Source organism: Brachypodium distachyon, chromosome 4, assembly GCF_000005505.3.
Source record: "Brachypodium distachyon strain Bd21 chromosome 4, Brachypodium_distachyon_v3.0, whole genome shotgun sequence".
Taxonomy (NCBI): Eukaryota; Viridiplantae; Streptophyta; class Magnoliopsida; order Poales; family Poaceae; genus Brachypodium; species Brachypodium distachyon.
This window is the reverse complement of record NC_016134.3, coordinates 22,125,042-22,147,276: the sequence shown is the minus strand read 5'-3', so window position 1 is coordinate 22,147,276 and position 22,235 is coordinate 22,125,042. Positions and strand designations below refer to the sequence as shown.

Genomic DNA, 22,235 nt, shown 5'->3' with positions numbered 1-22,235 from the left:
AAGGTCAATTCATCAAGTATCTCAAAACCATGTCTCTACATGAGTCTTGTGACAATCTATTAAATGCGTTAAAAAATGTCTCTACACCATAATGTCTCAACTAGTGTCTATATATTTAAGACATTATCCATAACGCCTCATAGACTGCCTCTACATGAAACTCTGTCTCTAAATTGTCTCTAGGTAGAGACAAAGAGTATATTGCCTCAATGAAAATGTCTCTACAAGACATTTGTGTTGTAGTGATGATAAGCTCCATGTCCCTTATAACTCCTTAAAGATAATGAACAATTAGGCAATTAGCAAATGTTCTTAACAAATTACTGAAGACATTACGGACTGGAGATTAAATCTTACCACAAAATCTTAGCAAATGTTCTACTCAGCAAACACGATATCAGAATATGGCTCTAAATCTTACCACAAAATGCATCAGGAAGAGCCTCACTAATATGTGGATTCGATGTTCCATGGTGTCTCCAAGGATCTTCATAGGATCAGAGGCACACTGCTAGTTGTTGGCTTATTACTGGATTGGCTCCAAACATATCACTGGATTGGCTTCAAATATATCAATGGATTTCGAATATACAACATGCATAGGGAAATAAATATCACTGAATTGCGATGATCTGACCAACAATTTGACCCTTGGAACAAGGGACCTATTTGCTTCGCCTCAAATCAAACTACACCTAATCAAACATATGCAAACACACACAAAGGATGAAGGATCGATCAAGGGAATGTGAGGGTTCGTCTCAAATCAGATCGGGGTGGGATGAAGAGATCAATTCCTCCGTCAGCCTCACAAGGGGATAAAACAAACCCTGGGAAGCACTTCACCCGCGCGCATGTGATACTCGTTCTAGGCCAAGACTCGTCGGGGCGGTGGCGGCGCAGCAGAGGGGCTCGACGGCAGGCGCACATCGGTCGACGGCAGGTGCTGGCGATGGCCGAAGAACAAGGCGAACGGTGGGATCGTGACGGCGGAGGGCTCGCGGCAACGGATGGTTCGTGCGGCAGAGGAATCGTGGCAGCAGAAGGCCGGCGACGGAAGAAGGTTTGCAGCTACCCTTTTTTTTTCTAGTGCATGCGTGCGGGTTAACGAAGGGGTGCGGCGAAGAGTGCTTGACGAACGACGAAATTTTTTGGTGAAGTGATCGGTACGTATTTTTTTAGATAGGTATAGATTTTGTCAAATTTAAAACATTTAACTGAAGAAAAAAATATATTTTATAAAAACAAACGGAGGGGTAATGCTAACCGTCTATGCGCTAGATGCAAGATCTGTGCATCGGATGGCCGAGAAGGCTTACGTGCGCACGATTTTCCTTATATAATATCCCCACCCGCCTCTGCCCCAAATCCCTAATCAATCAATCTGTTCCCCTTTCTCCCCAGCTCACGAGCAAAGCTAGGGTTTCGTCCACCGCGACCGATCGGAAAAAGCAAGCAGTGGCGATGGCGGCGATGGCGGCAGAGGGTGAGAAGAAGATGATCACCCTGAAGAGCTCCGACGGCGAGGAGTTCGAGGTGGAGGAGACGGTCGCGATGGAGTCGCAGACCATCCGCCACATGATCGAGGACGACTGCGCCGACAACGGCATCCCGCTCCCCAACGTCAACTCCAAGATCCTCTCCAAGGTCATCGAGTACTGCAACAAGCACGTCCACGCGACCGCCGCCGCCAAGGCCGCCAACCCCTCCGACGGCGACGCCAACCCGGCCGCCGCCAACAACTCCTCCACCACCGCCGCCCCCGGCGAGGACCTCAAGAACTGGGACGCCGACTTTGTGAAGGTCGACCAGGCCACCCTCTTCGACCTCATCCTGGTAATCCCCCCTCCGTCCACTCCCCTGCTTTATGTCTAAATTTAGATCTGCAATTGGTCGCAATTCATCATTGAGATTCAGATCTGGATTTCTGTATGTTAGGTAGATAGTCTTACGCTGTGCCGTGTCAAAGCTGTGGCTGGCTGCTTCGTATGGTTGCAGCCCGGTGATCCGTTCCAGTTTATTAGATTGCTAGATTAGAATTGGCTTGAATGTATTTACCTCTTTGAATGGATGTCGCAACAAAACAATTTGGTTTGCTATCGAGTGATAATTCAATGTGTTCTTTCTGTGCTTGGTTGTAAATTAGTATTGGTCATTGTTCTAACTCTGTTGTTCCATTAGTTGCTATATATTGAACCATTTAAAACACTACCTGTTCTGAACAAATTTTGGTGCTGCTATATTGTGATAGTTCAATGTGTTAATATCTTCTAAATTGACTGTTCAAGACACAACCTTTATCCTGTGATTATTCTGATAACTGATTTCATGCATGTGAAGTTGGGGACGTCATGCTTTTAATCCTTCTATCACCAACATTGTGTTAGTGTGGTGGTGACATGCAACCAGATTTATGTTATTCCTAAATGTAGCATTTCAGTCCAAATCTTTCTGTTACATCTTGTTGTTCTTGTGAAGTGTCCTTCAAGTTCAATGGATTAAGATGGCATATACCTTTCCTGAACGTTTTGTAGATAACCGTTCTGCTTAACCTTGTTATACCATCTCATCAACATATATTTTGTGTTGTTTCTGGACATATTCAGGCCGTGACAAATGTTTTTGTAGTTGTTGCTGGCTGCTGTTGCTAAAATTTGTTTCGTAGTCACACTGTTTTCAACAGAATCATTGTTGTCTTGCATTTCACATTTTTACTTACAGTCCACACAAATTCACTTGTTTCTTTATGGATCCTGAAGGCTGAGTTGTGAAAAAAAAAATTGTAGTGATTTCTTTGCATTTATGATGTGCCACAAACAGGTTTAGATGTCCCAACTCTTTTTGTGGATGTGTATATCCATATGTGCCCTAGCCATTGTAACTATTATTTCTTACACCCTTCTTTTGTTTGCTAATCCACCCAGGCTGCAAACTATCTCAACATTAAGGGATTGCTGGACCTTACCTGCCAAACTGTTGCTGACATGATAAAGGGTAAGACTCCTGAGGAGATCCGCAAGACCTTCAACATCAAGAATGACTTCACCCCTGAGGAGGAAGAGGAGATCCGCAGGGAGAACCAGTGGGCCTTCGAGTAGAGAAGCACAGACCTCATCAATTGATGCTTAGGTTTCATCATATCTACCATGTGAGGCGCTGCTTTTTATATATGTCGTAATGGCTGTAAGTATGTTTGGAGTCGTTTTCGTGAGAAAAACTTATGTGGTCAGTACCTTCTGAACCGAATGTCCGCAGTTAATGCTACTATTGTCAAGTGGGTTTCTTGGCTGCAAGTTTTAGTTCTAGTATGTGACGCCGTTGAGTTCGGTTTTATGTGATGTATCTGGTCTGAGTAATCATTGTCATCGCAAAGATGAAATCTTGCTCAAATCAAACCCGTAGTGAACCTGTGCTTCGGGAGATTTTGGTCCGTAAACCCCAAGTGACTCAAGGCGACGTTTCTTCAGACTGCAGTTGCTGGTGCTTTGTTTGCCTTGAATTCTACCAGTTCAATGTAGTGATCCAAGGAGATCCTGTGCGAGCAGATCAGCCTCTGCCTCTTCATCAAGGTCAGGATGCACCGCCAAACAGCCTGCAAATCAGACCACATAGATCGACCAAGAAATGTGTTATTTCTAATTTTCCGCGGGACCATAAAACTGTAGAGGAAACCATATTAATCACCACATTTTTCTTATCGCTTAATCTGAATCTAGCTACACTTTCATAATCATGGCCTGCGGGGATCTGGACCGTTTTGCTAACATCCTTCCACACAATTCTCAAAATACAACACAGGAAAATAAGATGTTTAAATAGACTCTGACTCAAGAACACTTGAACTCTAGGAGGAATATTTATAGGGATATAAATATGCATAATCCCTCTGAAATTAATCACTGCATATGAAGATTGAGTGGTATAAATGTTTGAGCTATGCTATCTCCAAACCCTGTAGTCCTCTTCCTCTGATAGCTCTAAAGAAGAGACAATAGCAACTAATTGGTATCACATCTCCAGCATTTTAGAGTTGAAACCTCTCTTAAAGGTGAGTTTCGCATTTTGCTCATCCCAAACTTCAGCTATTGTAGCATTAAGTATAGCCAAATTAGAATATTTTGCACCAAAATTTGTAAGACAACTTTTTATAGCATGCTATTCATGTATGATTTTTTTAATTGAAAAGTAGTTTTTAAAGTGCATAAGCTCATCTCAAATATAGGAATATTGTTGATAAAAATAGGTTCTATGAATATATAAATGTGCCAACTTTCTAAAAACAACATAACTCTAAAGAATGACAGCCAAACACTCCCTAAGAAAATATCCACAAGGATTACAATCCCTTCAGTTTATGTAAAAATACATTGGATATATTAGCGCGATTCTTGCGGTTCCACAAACAATAGCAGAAGCGGCAGTTACGAGGATAGTGACATGCATGGCGGCAGAGATGGACGTGGTAGCGGTGCACATCGTTCTCCATATCGATGTGACTCTGGTCGCTTCCCACCGACGAACGATGGCGTGGCGCTAGCCGGAACGTGCCCGACCCAACGCCTTGTTTGTTGGTGGATAACAATTTGTTGGAGCCACTCAGTTTCTTGGCGACTCTCCTATCTCCAGAGGTATCTTCGCCAGCGGTGGCGTGGCGTCGATGGCTGGTGGGCGGCCTTGTGTTTGTGTCCTGTGTGTTCTACAAAGTGTTCACGTGTTTCAAATGACTTCGTTCGTGTATCCTCTATTTCTATTTTCCTATAGGATTCACGATCCATTCGGTTTGGAGAAAACAAAACATAAGAAAGGTAAAGGATTGTGGGAGGGCTATTGTCAAACTAAAAGTTCAGTTTTCCTCAAAATAATGAGATTGCACTAGATGTTGAGTTTACTCTAAGAACAGATGAAATGAATAGTATTCCTAAGGATTTGCTTTGCTCATTTTCTACAAACGGAATGCATCTCTCTATGGAATTCCTCAACCCTCTATGTTTCTTTGAAAATACTCTAAATCGAATTCCCCTCAAAATAGCACCTCAAATGATGTATCCTTTACGTTCCCGTGTTTTTTTTGCCCAAAACTAAAACTGTTTTCCATAGAAACTAAGTTAGTATAACTTTGTGTTAAATCTTCGACACTTATTATGAATCGGATGTAGTAGTTGGAGGGACTGCTACTCACTCCGTCCGAAAATAGGTGAATTTGTCTAGATTCGTATGTATCTAGACGTGTTTTAATGTATAGGACAAATTCAAGTCACTTATCTATACCTATCTAAAAAATACGGACCGTTCTCTTCACCACGTGCTTTAGTCATTCGTCAAGCTTTCCTTTCGTTCGTTCGTTGCCCCGTTCTGCACACACGGTTTCGCTGGGTCGGCCCGATATAGAAAGGAAAAAAGATTCAGAAACCCATCAGCCTTCCGAACTCATCCACATACACATCAGTCAGCAGGGAGTGCAACGCGGGGATCGACGGGGAGGAGGAAGGCCGACTGGATATGGGAAAGACGACGCGGGGGCGGCGGCCGCCGGCAGGGGTGGACAAAACGGGTAGCGGGGAGGACAGCGAGAGGAGTCGCGGATCGCCAGGGCTGGAGGAGGGCGGGGCGGGCTGATGTCGCACCGGCTAGAGCAGGGCAGTACCGGGGGAGAGAGTGCAACACGCCATGGCAGGGATGAGGTCGACAGGGAGACCGTCCCCTCGAGGGCTCCGTGTTGTGCGTTGTGAGGGATACGAGAGTGGGCTAGATTTAGTTGTGAAGTTGGGTTTGGTGGGCCAAAATTCTATACTGAGCTGCCCTGTACGTTTAACTAAATCGGGCTATTTGGGCTATTCGGGTACCGGGAACTGAAACCCAAATTGCCCGAAGTAAATTCGGGTTTTTAGACTTGACACCCGAAAATTCTATTTAGTTTTCGGGCTCCGGGTTCGGGATACGGGTATCGTGTATTGTGTCCACTCTAAGTTGGCAAACACCAATTAGTTTGGGTGCTGAATCATAAACCTGTGAAATCTTTAGTTCCGGTGTTTCGTACCATTTGTATTTTGTTGTCCGTAGCTTTTTAAACATTTCGTGTGTTTTGCTGTCCGTAGAAAAAACTACAGTATTTACAACTTTTCATTTTCCTGGATTGATGTGTACCGGAATGATGATTAACCAACCACGTGCCGCGACGAGCTCCCTCCTATCCTCCACCGGAAGAACGCGAGCCGCTCGCGGTTTGACGCACGCCGTCAGCACCCAGACTAGGCTGCGCTACCGCGCTGACTGCACCCGGCGTTATCCTACTCTATCTTCTCCTCTGGTCCTCCCCTCCGCCTGCTCGCCTCGCCCTGGCCACCAGCACCCCCCCTGTATGGCCGCCCTCCGGCCCCGCGCCGCCACTGGTGACCTCCGACCGGTGGCCGTCTTGCGCAGCTCCTGCCGGCCCTCGTATCTCTCCTCCCCGTGCTGGCAGCAGGTTCTTCAACTTCTTATCCATTCGTATCCTATTATTGTTGTCATGGTTTCGGTGAGTCTAGAACTCTGGATTTAATCAGGAGAAACTGACGCCACCTTTGGGAACTAGTGTTTTTGCGAACTTCTCTGTGGATAGGATGATACTTGGTGCTCTTTGTGAGTTCTTGGAGCGGGGTGGGCATCTTGTCAGCTTTTAATTTAACGAGGAATGATTTGAATTGAGGTTCTTAAAGCTATCCTGCAACTGTTCCCATCTGTGTTTGGAAGAAATTTGGTTCTTGGATTTTGTTGGACATGCCGATTCACTGGGTCCTTGGCGATCGGTTCAGAACTTCAGACATGCCAATACACCAGTACAGATGAAATTTTTCCTGCTGAAGTATGGCCTTTTCATATAGAATAGAAACTCTTCACCTAGGCTGAGAGATATGCAGACAGATGTTGCTATTAATATGTAGTCATGTAGTTGTGATGTAGTAACTACCTTAAAAACCTGCCAAGTGGAAATTTGCAAAACTGAAAACTGAGTGTTGCTCAGTGGGCTCGTGGTATCTGTGCTAGCTTAGCTCACCTGGATTCAAGGCCTGGCTTCTCCGAGGGGATACATATCCTCTAACATTGGTCTGTAATGTCACGCCCTGACATTGCTCCATCCAGACAGGGCCATGCCTGACAATTTGGAGGCCCTGTGCAAAATATTGAAATTCAGTCCACACACTTATGTGAACTAGTATCCCACCTTTTGAATAATTTATCTTTGTAACTAGTCCTTTCCAATCATATATAATTTTTCAATGGAATCAGTATGATCTTTCTAGAGTGAGTATAGAACATAGTGCAGAGTTTTAAAAGCTTCAATATATGTGATCTTATTTTTCTGCATGCAAGAATATTCAACAATATTTTATATGCAACAATTATACTATTATGAAATAAGTTATCAGGCTTGGAAACTTTTCATTATCAGTGAAAGAATTTTCAAGCATGGTGAACCTTTACAATTACATTTTAGTAAAACAACACAAAGGGCGAACTAAAGTGTTACAGACTCAACAGTACTTCTTACTTCATAGTATTACTAATGACCATTAACTGTCATGCACTAATTAAGGGGGAGTTTTGCCAAACATGGCAAATAAGGTGGTGATTGGCTTGTTACAAATTATGTAGCCAAATTGCCAAGGAGCCTTTGTAATGATTGGTTCTCTAGTTACAGAGGATATAAGATTTTGCATTGCAAAATTTTGGTACTCCCCCGTTTCAAAATACTTGACCTTTTAGACTTTCTGTTGGCCAGTTTTTTAAATTTTTGGCTATTAATTTAGAAAAGGTTTAACATTGACAACATAAAATTGATATTACCAAATCTACCATGAACATTGATGTATATTTATTTTTGTTTAAAGAAACATATTTTCAAAGGAATTGATGGTTAAAGTATCATATAGACCATGTCAATGTCCTAAAGGACAAGCATTTTGAAATGGAGTGAGTAACAAAACTCAAAACTTGTCAGCATCCCATGTGCATTTCCAATCCAATTGAATGCCAATTCCATGGGCTTGCTAACATTTTTGGCAGGGAATTGGGGCTGCAGACCAAGTATGCCCTTAATTCTTGCTTATTTTTTATTTTATTTTCATCTCTTACATAAGTTTCAATCTTGTTAAATTATAGATGTGCAGAACTTGTAATCACTGCCTTATAACTGTAAAATGCAGGGAAATATGTTGAATTGGAAACCTAAATGTACAACCAAAAAGCTACTGACTGTAGTTACTGGTGCAAAGCTTGATGAGTCTGAATTTGAAAGCGTCGATGCACCGCTTGAGCCCCAAACATGGGAAGGGAGCTTCTTGTGTGGCCTGTTGAAGAGTCAACCACACATTTTTCTAGTTGCTGCAACAAAGCTACTTCAACAACTGTCTCTTAAAAGAAATGACAGCCTAATTCGCTGGGAACATAGTATTGGCTCTTCTGAGGATTGTCTTCACAGGTTAGTAATATCTGCTTGTACATTTTAGAAATGCTTAGTCGCAGCCTCACAGCGCCTGAAGATTCCTTTTTTGGGTTTTCCCAATACTTTTTCTGTGTATGTTTCCAGCAATATTTGTATTTAAACAGAGTATGATGCTCTCATATAGAAGAATGACAAACAACATTTTTTTGAGATTACCTTCTACTAGTTTATCACTGATGAAGAGAGGAAGTACAACCAAATTAGGTAAACCATCTTCAGTTAGTAACCTACCTGGTTTTTTAAGGATCGTTGTAGGAAATACTCAGAGTAGTTGAAAAACAATAAATTAATGTTGCTTTGATAATACAAAATTACAAATATATATAGCATGCTAGTGTTTTACATAGCAAGTGGAGTTCCAAACTTCAAATCCAGAACAGAAAAGGTTATCACCAGATGTTAATGTTATGCGATGGGAAAAGAAACTTTTAGAGCGAACAAGATATGGATCCTTATTCTAGCTATTGCAATCAGGGATCCTATTTCATGCCATGTTTTCCATACGTTTGCTTAAGTTTAACTGAGTCCATTAATGTAGCTGGTGCAACTATCATTGAGGGGTTATGCTAGGAGGTTTTCTGACATGTCAAACATGAAACTTTCTTTTGACTTTTTGTATTATATTTGCATCTGGATAACTAAAGAAATTTTTGGGAACCTTTACAAATAGGAGGATTGCTGAAATGAAGGAGCAGGAGTGCAGGACTGCTATTGAGGACGTCATGTACATGTTGATTGTTCATAACTATTTCAAGATTGAAGTTCCGATGGTTCCGAATCTATCCAAACTCATCAGTAATAGAAGATTGCATATATGGCCACCAAGGGTGACAGATCTTGAATCAATTCATGGACCTGAGGTGTTAGGTCTGATTAGGGAACACTTGACCAGCATTATCAGATGGGTGCATAGGAATGGACCCAAGATCAACCAGTCAACACTTCGGGTCAAAAGGCTGCAGTTCGGTCGGATTTATTCAGCTTCAATAATGTATGGGTACTTCCTCAAATCTGTCACTGTAAGGCATCGTTTGGAGATGACTCTTGCTCGATCACAAGAATTTTTACAATCAATTCAGTTTCTGAACGCTCAACTTGCAATCACCCTGAAATTAGAACAGAAAGAGGCACTTGGCGGTTCTGTGGAAACTTCATCTTCGAAATCAAGTTCTCTTGTTGATCCTCATGACTTGAAGAGCTACATGATGAGCTTTGACCCAAAGACTTTAGAATTATGTGCAAAGCTGCGATCACGAGAGGCCTCCAATCTCATTGAGAAGCACAGTTGTGCACTTTTTGGAGAAAACAAGATAGGTTCCACACAGAAGGATGAGGCAGTGATCCTTGATCCGGTGTCCCTAAAAAGATTACTGCTTGAAGCCATTGCCTTTGGTTCCTTCCTTTGGGATGTTGAAGATTATGTCAACGAGATATACAAGTTGCAGGATAGATAAAAACGAAACGTGATTTACAGAAGATTCCTGAAGCACTGTAGATACAAAGCTTAGCTGAAGAAGCATTTGCGAAGATCCCTGAAGACCTGTATATATTATTAGGAATTTAGCTTTTCGTAGAGGTGCTTGACCTCAAGATTGTTTTTGCTCTGAGGGTGCTGACTCACGAGTGTTGCCGTTGTTTGTGCAAAGCTGTCGGGCCGGCAGCTAGCCGGCGAGGTACACTTCGTAGTTCATACTTGGGGTTTGTTTCTGTCTGAGGTTTTGTAAATCCACATATCGGTTCAGGCACAACAGTTAGCCTCTGCGCTCTGCAGTTGTGCATTCTCTCATTACCCTTTGTAGTTCACCCTGTATAAATACCTGATGTACTCGTGAATACAAAAGTGTGAGAGACTTGCCGTATTCTCTCAAACCATATATGACTTTCTTTGGACTTTTTTTTCCTAACTTTAGGCTGCCTTTTGATATTTTACAAGACAAAGCGTAAAAAGTGAGACGAGAGAATCCACATACAATCCAAGGCTTTACAAGTTTTCAAGTTTAAACAAATGAAGGTTCAAATTCCACATATTGTATTTCTTCAAGCTTTTCATATGCTCTTTCTTTTTCTTTTTTGAAAAAACACAGTACAAACATGTACACTCATTCATACGAACGTATGCACGCACATCGTATTTCTACGAGCACTTCCGAAAGACATAGCCGGCAAAAGGTTCAAAAAGTCACCATAGTTGTCTTATAAACACCGAAACAAATTCAGGTAAATCTGATCAGCCACGTCAAGTTCTAACACATAAATCTGGACGGACTGTTTCCAACTGAAAGAACCAAATCACCTGACACGCGCTCGCTTTGAGCCTTCCATATTCTTTTTAAAGTTCGAAAAGAGATTTCATTCGGACAGGTGATAACATGATAAAGATAGCAACATCTAGATACATCACAAAACTAATGCCAACCCACTTACCATCCATGCAGGCCCTGATCCCCATGCTTGCTGGCCAGTCACGCAAGGAAGCTAATCAGGTGTGGATCCCTCCGGATCATGGCTGGCTGAAGCTCAACACGGATGCCAGCTTCCTTCCTTCCACCAATGAGTCTTGGTGGGGAACCGTGCTTCGCGACACCACTGGTCAGGTTATCGCTTCTGCCTGGGGTGCCTCCGAGTGCTGTGAATCTATCCTAGAAGCTGAAGCCATGGCATGTATTTATAGGTTCAGAACTCTTTGCACAAATCTAGACACCAACCTCTTCCTGGAGAGCGATTGTCTGTACCTCACCGAAGGCATACAGGACGCTGCTTCTAACCGCTCAGCTGCGTGCTTCAGGCTCCGTGAAATTGCGAGAATTTTGTCTGATTATAATGACTGTAAAGTTAGCTGGGTTGCCCATACTGGGAATAGCCTTGCACACGGTCTTGCTAAATATGCTAGAGAGCAGACTTCGTCAGGTTTTCTTTCCAGCTCGATCCCGGAACCTGTCCGGGACTTGCTTCAAGCTTGTACTCCGCCCCCAGGTAATTAAGTGTGTCCTTTCGTTTAAAACAAAAAGATACTTCCTCTGATCCTAAATTCTTGATCCAAATTTGCCCAAATATGAATGTATCTATACTTAAAAAATGTCTAGATACATGTAATATTTCGACAACATTTTAGGATCGGAGGAAGTACATCATAAAACATCATTCATGTCAAATCAACTATATTATCTGCAGCCCACCATTCTTCTAATGTTACTCATGAATCTCATATAGTGGTCACTGACAAACAGAAACGTTTCAAAGCTCCAATGCAAGACAGTGAGGATGCCTTCTGCTATTTTCAGGAGTGTTCAGGAATCAGCAGGCAGGCAGAGAAGCTAGCCATCTCGTGACACACAAGTGCCAAAAACTCAAGTGATGGCCGATGACTCACGACAAACGATGAGCAGCAAACTAGCAACGGGATGGCTCATATTTTGATAATTAATCGTACCTATTTTTTTCGCCGATGTATTAATAATTATTGACGGCGGTACAAAGAGTATAAAAGTAACAAATGTTATAAATAGGTCGTTGTACTATTTAGCGTCGGCAACAAGTACTGGAACGAGCTGAATTCAGACCACCGTCCTCGCTCCTCCAAAAATTTACCAAAGGAGAAATTGTTGTAGTAGACCGTGAAAAAATCGTCCCAAGGCCCTAAAGGACTAACACACGAGAGCAACAACCATCGTCAAAGATGAAAAACGTATATCGGAAGATCCAAATCTGAAACCACACCAACAAACACAAAAGTTGACCGGATCCCAAGGGATTCGCCAAAAACCTATAAAATCCACCGGAGCCCAAAGGATTCGTCATACACACAGCTCCACACGCCCTTCGCGAGCGCTAGGCGCACCACCGAACAACGGCAGGATGAGGAGGACCTTTTTTTTACTGCAAAATGTTGCCACCACCTTGCCATCTCGAAGAAAACATTAGAGAAACGTAAAACAAGAAATAAAAGATCCTTCTTCCCAGTGAGTGGCCAGGATCTGGCGCACCTCCAAGGCCAGGAGAGCCATCGGAGAAGGGGCGACTGGGATAACGACAACGAGCCTGGAGGTCACATGTGTCCCTGCTTAATGCTTTGGGATCGGGTGTCAGGCAACGCTCGGTACCTTAATTGGAGTTGTTATCCACCCTGCCTATCTGAATCAACAAAAAATTGAACGGTTGAGATCTAAGTCACGTCTGGACGCGTTGTTTTTCCTTGTTTTTGTTTGTTGCAATGTAAAAACAAAAAATTAAGTCTTGTTCATGAAAATCGCAGAAGTTTAGACAACACAATTTTACGACCATTATTTTGTTTTGCAAATGATATAATTTCTTGACAGATTGCTGGAGGCACGAGCCGTACCCCCATTGCCGCTGTCGGGCGCTGCCGCCCCTCGCCGTGCCGCCTTCTTCACCTGTCGCCACTGCCGCACCAGCCGTTGCCGCATCATGATGCGGGAGTTGGCCGTGTCGGAGATGAAGAGGTCAATATTTTTCCCTTATATTTCGATGTTGCAAACAGTGTTTCTAAATGTTGCAAGCTTGTATTTTTTTTTGCCACATACACAAAGTCATTATGTTGTAACGATTATGTTTGTGCTGAGAGGGGTTAGTATCATCCTGCAAAAGGAAAACCTTGCCCCTATATGAGTTCTGATGAATGATGACAATTTGGTTGAGAAATTAATGAATTACTTGAGTGTTTCAAATGCTTTGTTTCTTAGAAAAATTAGTTTAACTAGTGTTCATGACCCCTTAAAACTGAAGTGTAAAAGTAGCCCTGAAGCATCAAGATTAAGGATGTATCCTAGATTTTTGTCAAGAAAAGTCTTCACATTGAGTTTACGACAAGTCGTGCTATTAGGGGGGGGGGGGTGGTTAAGTGCTAACCTGGTAAGGGTTGAAACCACGTTCTTCATGTTGAGCTTAGACAAAAGCTGTTTTCTATTGTGTTTCAAAATGTGTTTGAAAACCTGTTTGTTGCATTCGTTTTGGCTTGTCAAACTAACCGTCGCGGTTCTGTTGAAAAACTTCAAGAACCGTGTCTTCAAGAGTTTCTTTTTCAAAGGTACGTAACGACTAGTTTTTCTAAGCCCGACTATATAAGTCAACCAACCCCACTGTCATTCGACGTGACTTTTGTGAAGAAATTCTTAGAGCTAAACTGAATTTAAACAAACGGAATACCCGACCTAGCCGAACGCTGAAGACTTGTTACTCTTGGTGATTGGCAGCACATAGACGGCTAGGAGTCAGTTGTAGAGCAATCGACTTGTGATTTATCTCAACCAGTCTGTGAAAGTTCAGAAATCACCTGAAGATCTACCACGAGTGATTGGGTGGAACTTCATGTCTTAGCTCAAGAGGAATATAGTGGATTTGGTGTCCGTGAATCTTGTGGGATTCATCTCCCTCAAAGGAGACGTAGAATTGTGCCAACAACTTGAATTTTAGAAAACAAATCTGTGTGTCTTCGTGTCCCTGGGTGAACTCGTTCCTCAATCTTAATTCGCTATTCTTCATATTGCTTACTCTTTATGGCTGTTTCTTCATATATGTTCCTTAGTAACTTTTCTTTCCGTTGTTACTTTTCTGTTTTCGCTACTCTTGTATAACCTTTTCTAACCAAAGTCTTCGAATTGAAGAAAATTAAAACAACCACACCCATGTGATATACTTGATCTTTCAAAATCGCACAAAGTATGTTTGATGATGTGATAAGTTTTTATACTACATGCAGGATTATTATGCTTTTTTTATAAATATTGCAATGAGATTTGAGTGACAAATCTTATGATGAGTATGTTGCATTAGAGAAAATTTGGCTTTTAAAGTGGATCCACAAATCAAAGAGGTGACACATAAGATCTGCATCAGCCGGCTGACGCCTAGTATCTCCCCAAAAATTACAGGCAGACTCATCGTTCTTATATTACCTTCTTCCTGCGTCACTAACCATTTAGGCCCTCTTTGGATCATATGAACTTTGGAGGAAAAATAGAGCATTCTAGACCTAAGAAATAAATTCATATGCAAGTCTGTTTGAATTTCTTTTTTTTTTAGTTTTCCTAAATTTGTTAATGTTTATGTACATCAAAATTACTCCGATTGTTTTGTTATATATGTGTTATGGATGGTAATGTCCTTTGGTTCTAGATTATTCATATTTCGGCCGTCCGGAAATAAGTGAATTGAATTTGTATAAGACTTATTTCCGGACTTTGGTTCTAGATTATTCATATTTTGGCCGTCCGGAAATAAGTGAATTGAATTTGTATAAGACTTATTTCCAGACGGAGGTTTCATTTGATTATATTGTTATCCTTCGTTTATAACATCATTATATAAATTTGCAAATAGAATTTGCTGCAAGGACGGGCGTGAAATCGCTGGTGTCCTGGATTCCTGCAATCCAAAGAATGCCTGGCTACATACCCAAGCTACTCGCACTGACTGACTCCGTGCAGCAGAAGGCGTCCAATGTCAAAACCCCCATGGTGAAAAAGAAACGAATGTGAACGGAGTAGCCGGTAAACCTCATCCCCATTCCCCTTTGATTGTACCACCGTCTCCTCCTTCCATCGCGCAGGACACGATGGCAGGTGCCACGACTGTCTGCTGTCTGCACTGGCACTGCATTTAACGCCCCCCACCCCCACCATCCTCCATCCCCCACTCCTCCCTCGCTCACTCACAGCAAAGATCCAAAGAGGAACTGTTCGAGACGACGCGTGAGATCTCATCTTCCTTCCGGCAATGCCTCCATGGGCGGCATGGCTCCTGCCGCCGCTGCTGCTTCTTCTTCTGCTGCTGCAGGGGAGAGGCGGCCATGGCATCAGCAGCTTGGACATGGACATGGAGATGGACTCGGAGGCTCACGGGAGGCTGCTATGGGAGGCCAGCGGCAGCGGCAGCAGGAGGTACATCAGCTACGACGCGCTGAGGGGCGACGCCGTGCCGTGCTCCAGGCCCGGGGTGCCCTACTACAACTGCAGGGTCAGCACCACCGCCAACCCTTACACCAGGGGCTGCGACACCATCACCAGGTGCAGGGACGCTGAGGATCCTAGGTGATTCAAAGGGGATCCAGCCGGCATCTAATGCTTTTGGCTTCTTCTTGTTACATTGGAATCCTATTCTTCTTCTTCTTTTCTTTTACTGAATCAGTAGGTGTAGTATGATTAATGGATGGATTACATCTTTACTGATCTCTCTGTTTTTTTTTTTCATTTCACTTCTCTCTATCTTATGCATTGTGTTGGGGATAAATATGTGTGTAAGTAAGATTTGGTTCCAACTTCCAAGTTATGTGGAAATTGGGATCTTGGTTCCAAGCTTATATGGAGAAGCTTGGATTGGGTAAGATGTTATTGATGAACAATGACATGAATTAACTTCTAAAACAAATACTTTCGTACAATTTACTACTAGCATGTCTGCAACTTTTGTGTGCTGGATTAGCTAGGGATGCTCTGGATGAGCGAAGCAAATAAATCAATGGTCGATGCTTCAAGTTCACACAAATCACAAATGATATTAATTATACTAAAGGCCGTTCCGTATACTTGTCTGGTCTGATCATATAACCTTCTTTCTTGTCATATTTTGTTTTCTGCTAGGGCAAGAAGAACACTCGATTTTTAACCAAATGTGTGTGCGGCTTCAACTTTTAGATATATCATTTGCTTCATACAACCCAAATCTTTAAACGAGGAAACAGCATGACTCACACCAAATTAGAGAATTCATAATAACTTTTTAGAGGAGAGGTATTTTGGGGAACTCTCTTCATGGGCAGAGATCCTCAGAAATTCTATGAGAATTCATGCATCACTAGTGGAACATGCAAAAAAGAAAAGGTAAAAATTGTGAGTAAAAATTGCCCATCATGATTTGTCCGACTGGATGAACCATCACACGAAACGCCCATGCCTCTGAGTGTATCTCCCGTGCTACTGAAACCTGATCTGGAGTCAGCTATCAATTTCCTCATCCAGGACTCACATGGATCATGGATGCACCGACACAGGGACGTCTGTTTCTGTGGACATAAATTGGATACATTAAACTGCACTTATTCGTTACAGTATCTCTAGTGTTATTCACCCCTGCAAAATCGACACTGCCCTAAAGGCCTAAAATTGTAATTTTGTGTACACACGAAGGTCATCATATTCTAATCCCCCGACACTTATTATTTGGACTCTGTACTAAATCACGACATTTATAATGAATCGGAGGGAGGGTTAAACTAACCCACGAAATTGATGGAATAACCTAACTCAGTATAGCCACTAGTATCATTTTTACGGCTAACCCTCTGAATATCGCCCAGCAATGATTTTGATTATCGGGTCAGGAACCAAACACAAAATTAAGGTTAAACTAATTTAGTTAACATTCGAACAGTGAGAACGTAGTAGTGCTGCGAGACTGCGACACAGTTCTACGATGCTTAAGCAAAAATGTAAACGAGATGCCGCGCATGTTACCTTCTCAGCGTGCTACAGCCTACATCAAGCTCAATTATTATATATTCCGGCAAGAAATTGACTCTCGTCTTGGGACATTTACCACGCAGGTCAACTCTGACACTGTTGGCACATGCATGGGAGCTTTTGGGTTTGTCATATTTTTTGAGCCCAAATTGATTTGTACAGGTTCAGCTTGAGTTCAACTGCAAACTATGAGTTGCATCCATAAAAGTAACTATGAGTTGAACATAATTTTATGCAGGCAGATTTACCGTGAGGCTTTTCTCACAGAAAAAAAAGATTTACCGTCAGGACACAGGCAGCACCGACACGTCCAATAATGGCTTCCCTGACGATACCAACCGCTGGATAGAGATCACTGCAGAAATAAAATCGTAGCCGGTGTTCAGCTGCAAAAGCGCGGCAGCGCACGATACGCCGGAGATGGTATGCTAGTACATGACATCCACAATTCCACACACAGATATGTAAATCCAGTTCTTCCTATCATTTATAGCTGTACGTACAAGTTTACACCAATATCATTTCTGTCTTAGAAAGAGACTCATGAGACCGAGGGTAAACGATGGTATGGAAGATTATTGGCAAATACTCACATTCCATGATACTCCGAGAGAAAAATTCTTACAAACAAATATGATGGAATGTTGACAGCAATTCAAACCAGAAGGCGATCATGAACCTATCCCAGAAGGGGAGACAAAATTCATGAAAGCATAATGTCACAAGGAATGGCGCAGCAGCAGATTGGCTTAGAAGCGCAAAGCACATAGACGATTAGCAGAGACAACCAACCACACTCAGCATCTGTATTGTCCTAATCCTTGTACTTCATGCTCTCGAGCGAGAACCCAGGCATGTCGAAGGAGGTGGCAAACTTCTCCACCTCAACCTTGAGGTCCTCAATGTCCTTGTTGTTCACCAGGCCCTTTGAGAAGTCCTTGAGCAGCTTGCCGTGCTCCTTCTGGATGTTCAGGCAGATGGTCACAGCCCTGTGTAGGAACTCGGCGATCTGCTCGAAGTCCTTCTCGACCAGACCCCTGGAAGTCATTGCAGGAGCACCTGAAAACAATTGAGACGACATTCCAGCAGTTAGATGGCAAGAGACAATCCAATAGTGAAGTAATTCCTGACCACAACCAAATCAAATCACCAAGCCCTCGACTGAAAACCAGTTGAGCTTCATACTTGCATCAGCTATAGCAGTCATTTTAGATGAGCTTAATATACAGATTTTCCAAAGTTTGTCTTCATACTCTGCATGGATTGCATCAAACCATAGTTCTGCTGGCAATACACATAATACATGACTACGAGACATGTTAAAAATATCTTATGGATTATGTGTATTGTCAGCAAAGCCTATCAGATATACCGAGAGGCACTTTGAGATAAAATTATTATAACAAGGGTGATTCTAGGCTTGAAGGTCCATCTTTCGACATTGTTATCTTGCATTCCATCGTGCATAACACCAGCAGCGCACAGAGTAATGTTCATGTTTTAACTGCCCATTCATAAAAAATTGCAGGGAAAACTTTTTGTTTGAAAATGCAAAGAATCGGCAGACAAAACTATTAATCTACCTTGAGTGGTTAAGGTATATCTAGGTGGTGCTTAGGAGGGAACAGGCATAAAACAACCTAACATTCCATGCAACTCATAATGAGAATTGAAAAGGTGCATCTTGGTAGTTTTCACATATTGAAAAGGTGCATCAGCGTATGTGTGTATACAATGTCTGGTATCCTCATCACAAGCAAATGTCCGAACACGTTGAAATTTTCTCACTTTCTGAACTACTTATAAAATATCATAATAACTTAGTCCATACCATGGACTTATTTATTTCATAAATAGGACCACATCAAGTCAAATGACCAAGTTATTATTTAGTGAAACAATAATTTCTTGAGGCTTGCAACATTAATAGATGCAATTAACACATTTAAGTAGACGGAGCGATGCTCACCAATGCGGACACCACCCGGAGACAATGCACTACTGTCACCAAATACTGCATTCTTGTTTAGTGTAATGTTGCAGAGGTCACATAGCTTTTCAACCTTGTTGCCTGCAGACATGAGCCAATATTAGAACAAGTTATAACAGAGTTGCTAGATAATGAACACACACAAGTAATCTGCATACCGGTCAAGCCAAGAGGGCGGAGATCCCACAGAACAAGATGGTTCTCAGTTCCATCGGTCACCATCTTGTAACCCTTGCTCATGAGATAGTTTCCAGTGGCAACAGCATTGGCTTTCACCTGCTTCGCGTAGGCCTTGAATCCAGGTGTCACAGCTTGTTTCAGGGCGACAGCAAGGGCAGCAATCTGGTGGTTGTGAGGACCACCTTGGAGCGATGGGAACACTGCAAAGTTGATCTTGTCCTCATAGTCATACACAGCACCCTCAGGCTGGCCCTTCTTGGCAGGCTTAGGGCCTTTCCTGTAGAAGATCATGCCAGCCCTTGGTCCTCGGAGAGACTTGTGTGTGGTTGTGGTAACCACATCACAGAACTCAAAAGGATTTGCAGCTTCCTAGATAAGTTAAGGAAACAGTAAGCAATTTAGAAACCATATGACATCAACAACATTAATACATACTCCCTCCGTTCCATAATTCTTGTCGAAATCTTACATGTATCTAGACACTTTTTAGGAATAGATACATCCAGTTTTAGGCAAATTTGAGACAAGAATTATGGAACGGAGGGAGTATTTTAGTAATCAATCGGTTCAAGTATGCTTAGAACACATAAAGAAAGATCATCAGGATATTAATGAAATCAATAGGACGTTCTGTTTAATTTTTCATGACAGATTAAACGCTTTTTTCATTAGTACTGCTTAACAGAAGTATTGTGCTTTTCTCCCATGAATAGAAGCATGCAATCAGAAGGTATTGGCAAAAAAAAAACACCTAACAGAAGGAACATGTACAAATCAGTAATTCTAGCAGACAGCTGTATTGTCCAATACATACATCCAATATGCTTATACAATAGAGTCAAGTAGCACATACTCTGCAATACATTAATTCAGTACTCAGGACCTGTTGTCTCATGTATGATGGGTACCAAAAGAGCTGGTTTGAGGATGTTAATCGGTAATTCGATATACAAAAAAATTATGTTTTCCAAAACTAACAGTGCTCAAATATTCACGATGATGCAAAAATCAACTACTTTTCTCAATTAATTACACAACTAGAGAGCCAACATTCAAAAAGTCTACAAAAAATCCATGAAGTCTAAAAGTCAAGCAGAAAGATCATTCTAAATAAGTAGAGGTACATGCGCCATGTGTTTGTTTGTTCGCTTCCAATGTGATCAATTATAGGTACAAAAGATGAGCTATAGATTCAGTGTAGCAGTCAATCTGTGTTTAAGTGCACATAAGGTACTACTATCTGTTACCAGATAGGATCTAGGAGCAGCAGTGTGTTGGGAAAAAGGAGGACAGTAAGAGAAATATTTGGGGGCATGATAACTATATAAATTAACTATCAGACGTTATAATCAAAGAAACCTAACCACCGTCTGGCTATAAACAATACCAGTAAACAGAGTCTTAGATCCAAACAACCGGACACCAGTCACTCAATAAAATATGCATAGATCTAACATACGCATACAGTTAAAAGATCCAGTATTCAATCACATGCAACTTCAAAACTAATCAACCAGGTCCCTAATAAGATCCCAAAAAAAAAATCTCCTAGATCCGTATGATCGCCCAGATCTCTAAATCCAATTTCACATCAACGCAAATGCAAACGTGGCGCACAATAACATAAAAGAGCAATCTTAATGCGTAGATCCATTTCTGAATATAATTAGTCGACAACACGTTGTGAGGATTTATACCTGCGCGGCGACCAGGCCGCTGATGTGCGCCATGTCGCAGAGGAGCATGGCACCGACCTTGTCGGCGACAGCCCTGAGCCTGGCGTAGTCCCAGTCCCTGGGGTAGGCGCTGCCGCCGCAGATGATGAGCTTGGGGCGGAAGTCCATGGCTTTCTCCTCCAGCTTGTCGTAGTCGATGTACCCGTTGGCGGCGCTCACCTTGTAGGGCAGGCTCTCGAAGTAGATCGAAGTGGCGGAGATCTTCTTCCCGCCGGCGGTGTAGTAGCCGTGAGTGAGGTGGCCGCCTGAGGGGAGGTCGAGCCCCATGATCCGGTCGTGCGGGTTGAGGAGCGCGGTGTATGCGGCGAAGTTGGCGGGGGAGCCCGAGTAGGGCTGCACGTTGACGCCCCAGGAGGCGGCGTCGAGGCGGAAGGCGGCGAGGGCGCGGTCGCGGCAGAGGTTCTCGATCTCGTCGATGACGTCGTTGCCGCCGTAGTAGCGGGCGCCCGGCATGCCCTCGGAGTACTTGTTGGTGAGCGCGGAGCCCAGCGCCTCGATGACGGCGAAAGAGGTGAAGTTCTCGGAGGCGATGAGCTCGATGCCGCTCCGCTGGCGCCGCTTCTCCCGCTCCACGAGGTCGAAGATCTCCGGGTCGGCGTCGGCCAGCGGGGTTAGCCCCCACGACGCGACAGAATCCATGGCGGCGGCGGGGGTGTAGCAGGTGGAAATGGCGCGGCGGCGGGGCTGGAGAGCAAGAGGGGACGGCGAGTGGTGGGGATAGGAAGAGCGGCGCGGATATATAGCGATGGAGGTGAGGAGGGCGCGTGTGCACATGGAAGGTTTGTTGTGGTGGGGTGGGGGTGGGTGCGGGCTAGGTGTTCGACGGAATGCGCGCGATGCGGGGTTGGTATGGGTGCGGTGTGTTTGGGGCTTTGGGCTAGTTGGGTCGGGCATGCGTGGAGATTCGTGCCATATATCGTAAAGAAAATGTACGGTGATTTTTAAATCGATTAAACACTCCAAAACAAAGTTAGAAATTCTCATATTTCGGAACGGAGGGAGTTACTTCTTATCTTACAGCGTCGGAGTTATCCACCACTGTTTTCAAATATGTGCATAGTTAGGATTTTTGTAGGTTAATTTTTTATCACATTTTTTATATAAATGGTAGAAAACACACAAACACATGCAGCACCAAGCTCATGTCATTAAGACTACAATCGAATATAATTTTGTTAACATATTTGTTTGATTTTATATATATTGATATTGATTTTTTACAAACTCGGTTAGCACTGACAAAAAATGACTTAGGATAATCCTAAATGTACAAATATTAATAAATGGAGGGAGTAAGAGATTATTTACATTTAGACGCTATCAGCTAATGTATCCCTGATATCTACCTGGTATAGTGTTATTCAATTTTGTAA

General features: G+C 42.8%; 4 protein-coding genes and 1 long non-coding RNA gene across 6 annotated transcripts; 3 read left to right on the top strand and 2 right to left on the bottom strand.

Annotated features, from left to right (window-relative positions):
- Positions 1-1,361: 1,361 nt before the first annotated feature.
- LOC100826905 (SKP1-like protein 1) lies at positions 1,362-3,338 on the top strand. The gene is made up of 2 exons (XM_003577539.4): positions 1,362-1,836; positions 2,925-3,338. The coding sequence occupies exons 1-2, from the start codon at positions 1,465-1,467 to the stop codon at positions 3,096-3,098; spliced, it is 546 nt and encodes a 181-aa protein (XP_003577587.1). The 5' UTR covers positions 1,362-1,464; the 3' UTR covers positions 3,099-3,338.
- A 2,884-nt stretch (positions 3,339-6,222) lies between these two features.
- LOC100826589 (UV-B-induced protein At3g17800, chloroplastic) lies at positions 6,223-10,372 on the top strand. Of its 2 annotated transcripts, none has more exons than XM_003577538.4 (3): positions 6,223-6,463; positions 8,184-8,458; positions 9,153-10,372. In XM_003577538.4, exons 1-3 carry the CDS (start codon positions 6,359-6,361, stop codon positions 9,934-9,936), a joined length of 1,164 nt encoding a protein of 387 aa, XP_003577586.1. In that variant the 5' UTR covers positions 6,223-6,358; the 3' UTR covers positions 9,937-10,372. The 2 variants fall into 2 exon arrangements, with proteins under 2 accessions (XP_003577586.1, XP_024319411.1); XM_024463643.1 differs by lacking the exon at positions 6,223-6,463 and adding an exon at positions 6,543-8,064.
- Positions 10,174-11,443, bottom strand: LOC112272534. The gene is made up of 2 exons (XR_002966551.1): positions 11,215-11,443; positions 10,174-11,128 (listed from the first exon to the last, which is right to left on the bottom strand). It is a non-coding gene; the product is annotated as an uncharacterized LOC112272534 (long non-coding RNA).
- A 3,584-nt stretch (positions 11,444-15,027) lies between these two features.
- Positions 15,028-15,865, top strand: LOC100826276 (rapid alkalinization factor 23). Its single transcript, XM_003577537.4, has one exon. The coding sequence runs from the start codon at positions 15,215-15,217 to the stop codon at positions 15,530-15,532; it is 318 nt and encodes a 105-aa protein (XP_003577585.1). The 5' UTR covers positions 15,028-15,214; the 3' UTR covers positions 15,533-15,865.
- Positions 15,866-17,419: 1,554 nt separating this feature from the next.
- Positions 17,420-21,633, bottom strand: LOC100825964 (serine hydroxymethyltransferase 4). Its single transcript, XM_003577536.4, has 4 exons — positions 20,824-21,633; positions 19,105-19,495; positions 18,926-19,027; positions 17,420-18,015 (listed from the first exon to the last, which is right to left on the bottom strand). Exons 1-4 carry the CDS (start codon positions 21,499-21,501, stop codon positions 17,771-17,773), a joined length of 1,416 nt encoding a protein of 471 aa, XP_003577584.3. The 5' UTR covers positions 21,502-21,633; the 3' UTR covers positions 17,420-17,770.
- Between the last annotated feature and the right edge of the window lie 602 nt (positions 21,634-22,235).